This window comes from Rhagoletis pomonella, unplaced genomic scaffold (assembly GCF_013731165.1).
Source record: "Rhagoletis pomonella isolate Grant_MI unplaced genomic scaffold, Rhpom_1.0 Rhpom_scaffold_00002, whole genome shotgun sequence".
NCBI lineage: Eukaryota > Metazoa > Arthropoda > Insecta > Diptera > Tephritidae > Rhagoletis > Rhagoletis pomonella.
In genome coordinates, this window is record NW_023458556.1 from 3,324,338 (window position 1) to 3,332,848 (window position 8,511).

The 8,511-nt window shown below is 36.6% G+C and overlaps 1 protein-coding gene across 1 annotated transcript in view; it reads right to left on the bottom strand.

The window, feature by feature from the left end:
- LOC118734401 (A disintegrin and metalloproteinase with thrombospondin motifs 7-like) overlaps positions 1 to 8,511 on the bottom strand; it is a 27,860-nt gene that overhangs the window by 386 nt on the left and 18,963 nt on the right. The window contains 9 exon segments of the mRNA XM_036464125.1: positions 6 to 125; positions 197 to 374; positions 2,431 to 2,718; positions 2,720 to 2,857; positions 3,689 to 3,816; positions 3,896 to 4,023; positions 4,097 to 4,281; positions 4,366 to 4,621; positions 4,699 to 4,845. Coding sequence (XP_036320018.1) covers positions 6 to 125; positions 197 to 374; positions 2,431 to 2,718; positions 2,720 to 2,857; positions 3,689 to 3,816; positions 3,896 to 4,023; positions 4,097 to 4,281; positions 4,366 to 4,621; positions 4,699 to 4,845 — 1,568 coding nt within the window.

The following is an 8,511-nucleotide window of genomic DNA, read 5'->3' on the forward strand; positions in this document are numbered from 1 at the left end:
TGGGCAGTATTGCCACGGCCCCGCCCACCAGTGGGCAGGACATGAGATTTTGTTGCAGACTCGTACACGGCGCGGTGGTCGTTTGTTTTGTGCAAAAGTCCAGCACAGCTCGTTGGCGGGTGTTACTTTACGGTACGACAAAAAATTATAACAACAAAAATAAAACAAAACAATCACAGTGTGGCGATTCACTTACATTCACCCTCCTCAAAACAGTGGGTCTCACGATATTGAACACCGCCGCCACAGCTGCTGGTACATTGCGTCCAATCACCCAACTTCCATGAATACCTCTTCCCTCTGGTGTTGTTAACCGCAGGCAAAGTGAATTCGTAGTAAATGCTTGCATTCAGTACCTCACCGCGAACAATTACCTTATTATTAATGCATTGTAATAACAATATACATATATATTAATGATAATATGTAAGTAAATTGGGGCATAAGAACATAAAGTAAAATTGCATAGAATAAAATAAAATAAGTAAAGAAGTCTGATTACACTGTGCGACGAAATCCAAAAAATTTCAAAACGCCCAAAATAAGCACTATATTCACGAAACTATGCGCCAGATATAGTGAAACTGCTTATTTAGTTTTTCTCTATAAAGTCAGCATTTTTTAGAATAATAAACTTGGTACCAAATGAAGTAAAAAATTCTGTAGACTTGAAAAAAATTTAAGTCTTTTCGTCCACAAGGATGAATAGGTATTGAAAATGCAATTTTAGTTAATTATATTTTTTTAAGCTCTTTAATAAAATTGGCAGGGCGGCATTCAAGGATGTGGTCATGTGTATATTAGTCCTTAACATTACTTTTTTTTTCAAAAATACATACTGCAAATTTTCAAGGATATTTAAGGATAGCACCAAAAAATTGATTAATTCCACAGAATTTTCTCTATTATATGGTACTCATATTTTTATTCTATATTGCACTGACTTTTTTAAATAGTTTTTTAAATAAATGACACCTTTAAAATTCTAAATCCTTTTAACGAAAGTCCTGGCGTCATAGAAAAAAATTAAAAACGTAGTTTTACTATTTTTGGCCCCTAGTTTCGCAAATATATTGATTTTTTTGTGTGTGTAAAATTGAATGTCGCACGGTGTTATAATGCAACGGCTACGCTTGCTTGTCAATGTCGAACGAATTGACAGAAATGCTCCAGCTCTGAAAGTATTCAACGCGGCTCGCGATGCTGGTAGCAGGGGAACAGGAAGGCACCCTCTGCTTTTCAAAGATAAAGTGGAGAAGGGCTTGGCTTCACTTGGCATTTCCAATTGGCGGCAGTTGGCACAGAAGAAACGACTGGCGTGCGTTTTTGGGCTTGGCCAGAACAGCCTAGCCGTTTACACCGCCAGTCAAGAAGTCTAAAGAGCGATTTAAGTGATTTTGCTATACATAACGCAAACGGTTTTGTTAAATTTCAACATGGCGCCCAGAAAATCAATTTTGATTTCAGTTTAAATTTCCCTCGAGCGGTTTGTGAAACCTTCAAGCGTAGCACACCCGTACACAACACACAAATGGCTTAAAGCACAGAGTTTGCCACGTCAATTGTGTGGTTTAATTCGTTCTTAAGATCGGGCGAAATAATAAGACAAGAAGCAATGTGTTAACCAAAGCGGTTGTTGAGATTATAAGTAGGCGGTGTTATAAAAATCAAAATTTATTGTTTAAAGGTGTTTTGAAGCATCAATTTTGTCCGAATTTGCTTGGGTTCAATTCTGTCGATTTTAAATACAAAATTTGCCTGAGGCTATCAAAAACTTACTCCTAAAGATTTGTTGAGCTATCCATATTTCTACAGCAGTTGTTTAGTGTACAGGTGGTAAGTGGGCGTGAATTTTGATCGATTGCTTAATAAGACAGGAAACGATAATTTTACCGTGTTCAATAGATTTTGAGCGAGTTGTTTTAGGTAGGTGTGGCTGCCACTGCTGCGGATGGACATATATAGGCGACGAATTGAAGGCCCGTAGTGATACCACAACTAAGAGTTTTAACTTCCCTTGCTGAACCATTTTGAATACTTGACGAAACTCGTCAGGCACCTAGGACTTAAAACTCCCAATTTGTCAAGGTCACTAAAGAAATGAGGCCCAGAAAGCACTATCTGCCCCTCGACAATACCGGACAGTAACAGAGAATGTAGAGAACTAGCTCTCCCCTTGCTTAAAGACTATGGCAAATTCTAGCTTTTAGCGAGTGGGCTTCTGTAGGCATTGAAATCTCGTAGTTTTTGCATTTTTTCAAAAATATCACTATGTATAGGAGGAGTGAGCGGATAGTATTCGATTTTGCCCATTTTAATTACCACGCAGCCTAAGGCAAAGGGACAATTTTTGTTTGAGATATCTCAAATTAGACTTCAAAAATAAAGCGTTCTTTTTTAAATCAGATAAATATGTATGTATGTACTCACATGCACTGTTATTGGATTTTCAATTGGTTGAGGAATTTTTATGCTCTCTTGTTCGTCTGCCCGATCATATAAGCTTTCTGTGCCTGCGACATTAAATTCTCCTGGCATCGATATAAGACTATCGCCATTTAAATAGAAATAACTACTGTTTGCCTTTGAAATGCCGAGAAAATGTTGCGAGTTGGTTAGCTCCTTTATGATAATGTGGCGCGCCTTAGCAGGAATAGTGACAACTTCTACATAGCCATCGGTTATGTTAAAACTTTCCTCAAATCGTTCCTGAAACATCAATCGCAATATACCAACTTCATCGACTTTTTCTTGCTTTACTCACCTTTATAAACTTACATTGATCGTTATTGCCACCACATACCCCGCACTGATCTTCTTCCATATCGGAGTCCACAATCCAATCACATCCAACTTTCTAAAACGCAGTTCAGTTAACTGATTACACTGCTCAATCGCCATTTTAGGGACTCGACGAAATATTGTTCACACATTAGTATTTATCCGTGGTAGTCTAATTTCAAAAGGACTTTGCTCCACAGGCTTACTTTGGCCACTATTTTATATGTACAAAGAGCGTATGTGAATCGGTAACAAAGTTCGCGGCGAGTAAATTTTTGACAACTATGAGGTCAACAAATTTTTAGTAGCTCATGAGGCTAGTCAAATTTTTGACAAATGCATAGAAAATTTTGACAATCGCAAAGATTGTTGATGTGTATAATTTTTCGTTAAATAAAAGCTTAAATTGATGAATTGCAATCAACGATGGTAGATGTTTTCTTAAAATATTAATTTCACTTAAATTTTTTTTTACTGCTGTTAAAAAAGATTTCAATTCGCACAGCTGATTGGCAAAACTGTCTCACCATAGTAAAAATATTATTCAACAACTTTGTTACCGATTCACACATGTCTTAAGAAATTGTATTCTTGAAGAAAACCCACCTACCTCTCAGGGATACTAACGATTGGACATTATTTCGTCGATGCCATTAAAACAATCCAAAAATTGATGTAATATGGAACGATTTTCCGTCATCCCTTGTCAAATATGGTTTGGAGACAAACCGGTTTCGGCGTTGTGCCATCTTCAGTGTCATTTTTCGAAAAAAAAACCAGACAAGGGATGACACAAGGGAAAACACCAACAACGAAAATGTGAATCCCAACATTGTTTCACGGTGTTACCAAATAAATTTCAAGTATATGCATATAAATATATGTATGTATACGTCTCGTGTCTCACCTTGCAAATTCCATCGATGCACATATTATTGGTGCCAACGCGACAAGGAGTCCCATCTGCGACCATTTCACCCCAGTTTGCTATAATCGTATCGTCGACATCAGTACACTGCAACTTGCACGGGTTCTCTGGAAATTTCAAATCGTGCTTTCAATTATACCTAGGCAAGATTTAGAGATTTTTTTTATTTTTATTACAATTAATTACTTTTATCGAAAAATGGTTGCCATTTATAAGTTCCACCCTGATAGCACACATTGTCATACTTTGAACATTGCTTTGCTCGAAAACTGACCTCCCGCGCCGGGCATGGTTGATAGTTGCATATTTTATATCTAAAATGTGGATAAAAGTTGTAATGAATTTATGTGCATCTGTCTGTATATATGTATGTAGGTGGATTCAAACCTTTTTCTCTCGCCGATGCAAAAGAGACCCCCATTCGCCGGAACCGGATTGTTGCATTCCCGTTTTTGCGTAGACACGCCTCCACCGCAAGTTCTCGAGCATTCACTCCACTGAGACCAATTGCCCCAATTGCCGTTAACGGGCAAAGCTTGCTCAATAGGCACACACTTCCCATTCTGGCACCACTAAAATATGCAAGAATGTCGAATAAATCTTTACTATCGCAATATATGGCTTCCTTTACATTATAGAATTATATAGAAACTAACCTTTCCATCGCCACAACTGGTTCCCGGTGCCGTCGGCCGCATATTCGTTACGCATTCGCCATTCACTCTGCACCACAAAGCCGAACAGATTTCATTCATGGACGTACACGATGACGCATCGAGGTCGGAGTCCGTAAGATTGAACTGCAACCGGCATTGCCGCTCGGCGTCGAAAAGTACTCCGGGAGGCAGAGCAGGGTAAACGTATTTTTTTACCGCAGTTGGTGTATTATCTAAACAATTGCCTAGACCCTGGCTGTGCGACAACAAAATTTTAATGAATGTACAAATGTCAATATTGGTTCGTTAAGAATCTTCCAACTGGAAACATACTCGAGAAATTGTGTAATATATTTCCGACTGCAATTCGACCAGCTAACTTGCAAGGTATCGGCACCAAAAGTCGGAGTCATTATGTGAACAATTGAGCCGATTCGAGGATGGCATCCGATTTTTGCGGTATCGTGGAACATGCCGAAACTACGGTAGAAATAAATGTTATTTTTTTCGGTACACATTTAGGGGTTTCACAAAATGTTAAGATCGTAAAATTGTTTTTTTCTTGCATAAAAAAAAAAATTAATTAAAATATACAACTATGAGTTCTGTGTTTTCGGTGCGTATTAACGGCATAACATATCGATGACTGAGTGGAAGATCGACCTATCTCGGCACCCATTTCGAAAACGCCCTATCTCAGAAAACTTTTCAAGAAAGCCCTACATCAGAATTTGATTGAAAAACGCCCTATTTCAGAATTTGATTGAAAAACACCCTACCTCAAACGAAAATATGTACATTGAAAATAAGCTAAAATAGGGTATTTTTGAATCGGCAGCTGAGATAGGGCATTTTTTAATCAAATTCTGAAGAAGGGTGTTGTTGAAAAATTTTCTGGGACAGGGCGTATTCGAACTGGCTGCCGAGATATGATGTCGATCTTCCATTCAGCCATCGATATGTAGTTTTAAAGGGTTGCTCACAACTTGTGTAATTTTTTAAGATTTTTCCTTCGGACTTCTAATTTTATGAGACTTTGTGTATCCCCCAATTGTATTCAAATATGTAAGCTTTGTATGTATGACTAATTGTACAGTTTGGATGTTTTCATAAATTCTAAAAAAAAACTTTAAGCCCTTGGGATAAATGCAATCACGCTAGGCATTCAATAAATAATCAGATAATTTAACGGTATCGTTTCAAATAAGAGATTGTTATATTTTCGCGCCTTTCCTAACGTATGAAAATGATTTTATGAACAACTTAAAAAAGTAGCGATTCCCAGCAGCGGAAATCTTTGTAATGCACGAATGGAAACTGTCAGGTCTTAATTTGCTATTAAAATGTCGTAGCTCGCCATACCTCTCAGCTTGTTAAACCATTTATGAATTCAATTTCTATGACGTAAATAGCGTTTAATAGATAGTCGTCCATTAGCTACTGAATAACGCAACACACTCCGATGATTAAGTCATTCAATGCTGAGTCATTCAGAACTTGGTAGACTGTGTGGCTCTTGGTAGCGCTCATTTATTACAAACTCAAACATCACAGATTAAGGCGAAAAACAAAGCGTCGTAAGCCCCCTGTAGGAAAATTGACTGATCTACTGATTCGATACTAGTGCAATTAGACACTTAAAAATATTAACTATGTAGTAGTAAATTGTCTCTCAACTGGGGAGCTTTTCCATTCACTTTACATTTAGATCCCATTAGGGCCCGACCTTCACCCAAGTGTATATTCTCTTGAAAATTTTCACCGGCGAAAAATTTCGTTCACCGAAATGGCTCACCTTACAATGAATGTGGAACGATTTCGAGTGAACGACATTTTACACAGAAATTTCAAATATGGAATAACGTCAAAGCCATTAAATAAAATTTCAGTAAACAACCAGTTTTGAACGTACATACGAGTATTTCCTATATTTGTGAATTGTTTTGCGGTTTTATCGGTGCGAGTGAAAGTTATCTCACCGGTGAATAGGGTATACGATAGGGTGGTGAAAATGATTTGAAGTGAACTACTTTGCTTGGTGAACATACAGTAGGTGAATGAGTCAACACGGAATGGAAATTCATGATAAGGCTGCGAAAAACCCGGCATAAATTCCGGTTGCCGAACTTTTAAAACAGAATACATTGTAAGAAAATCACAAGTTTTGAAATGTAACAAAAAACGCCGAGACACGTAAATTTAATTTTCAGTCGTGAATTGCGGATCTGTAGACCATTTTTCTACATCAGGTCATTTTCCCCAGATATTTTTATTTTTATGAAAAAGATTCAAATTGTACTAAGAAAAATTTGTTTTAATATGTTGCTTTGCAAAAAAGCAGGACAGGAAATAATGTTACTCATACGCCGTATCGTAAATGGCCGTACTTGTAATACTCGTACATGACATATGAGTAACATTTTCCATGTTAAAGTTTGATGGCTTTCATTCGTACGTAAACTTAATATAAAAATATATCGTGGCAAAAATGTCGTGATCTAGAAAAATTTTGCACAGATCCGCAATCTACGACCCAAAATTAAGTTTACGTGTCTCGGCTTTTTTTGTCATTTCAAAACTTGAGATTTTCTTACAGTGTATTTTGATTTAAAAGCTTGCCAACCGGAATTTAGGCCTTATAGCCTCGGGCTCGCAATAAAATTTTCTTTATCTTGATACCAAATTTATTTATTAACTAGGTGAGTGAAAATTACTAGTATTACTTACCTGTTCTTACCAGCCTGCCCGATAGGTAAAAATTGAGTGGAAAATTTAAAAAAGTAATAATTTTTGATTATTTAATTTAAAATATCTTGGCCAGGATTTTTTCAGCCAACCCGCCCCTGAAATATTTTCAAACACGTTAAATTTCATACAAAATAGATTCCATCCATTAAACAGATGGGTGAAGGTAGCGCCCTAATTGGATATCCTACTATCCAGTCGAAAAGCCACATTCTGTTGGTGCCACATTTTCATTTTTCTGACAATGACGAAAATTGTACTTTCACTCTCTGAACAAGAAATTTGTTAAATTTTTTCCCTGCAGGGCTATGTGCACACTTATGTACTTCTATATAATAATTATTGAGTATTAATAGGTATGTATGTGTATGTGCGCACATACTATTAATTTCATAGTTATGCAGATATTACAATAAAATAAGCAATAATACAAGATAGCCAGTGTAGGAATGTAAACAAGTTGAAACTACTAGAAAATATTTGTGTACAATTAGTCGTACTTATGTACATGCATTTATGTACATATTATTCAGAAGTCTGCATATATCTATTCTAACGGAAAATTTAATTATATTGTGCATATACAAATATACCCCAGTGAAATAATTAAATGCGCCGCACTTCAACCAGTTAAATGAAAAACCTATAGTAGATCTTTGATGTTTTTCTCTATAATTATATTCATTAACTCTATCAAGAGAAAATAAAAAAAATGTATAAATATACATTAGTTTATAACAAAATAATTTAATTGTACCATTACCCTATGGCTGAAAAAAGCACTTGCTGCGGCCAAAAGTACAATTTTCAGTTTTTGCTTTCAAAATTTTTAACAGGCGGCATTTATTCATATTGTGACTTTCTGTCCGATATGATATATATGTTATCAAACCCGATCTCAGGACAAACTAGTTTTGCCTAGGCTAAATTAGATCAGGGGCCACAGTATTTTTGCGCAGAACACCTTTCCGCGTTCAAAAAATTAACCCTCATCCGTCCAACTCCAGGTACGCAGTCCACAATATTGTTGCGTCCAACTTATTTCCGCAATGGACAGATATATTGGATCTAGGCAGAACTAGTTTAGCCAGGGAAAAACTATTTCATATCTGATAAAAGGGCATTACATCTATGTACTTTCATTTGATATATAGATTGTCTGCTGCATCTTGCTGCTCTTTGAAAAAATTAATTACTATTTTCAGACGTCATCAAAATCAAAAATGAACAAATATTCAACGTGTCGATGTGTTGGAAGTCCATTTCTTTTAAATGCGACATACATGCTTTTACCACAGATTCGGATTCTGGGCACAAAAATACGTAACTTTTGTCAGAAACGTTGCTCTAGAATTGTAGTCAACTACGAAACCCTCACTAGGTGGCAACACCACATTGAGC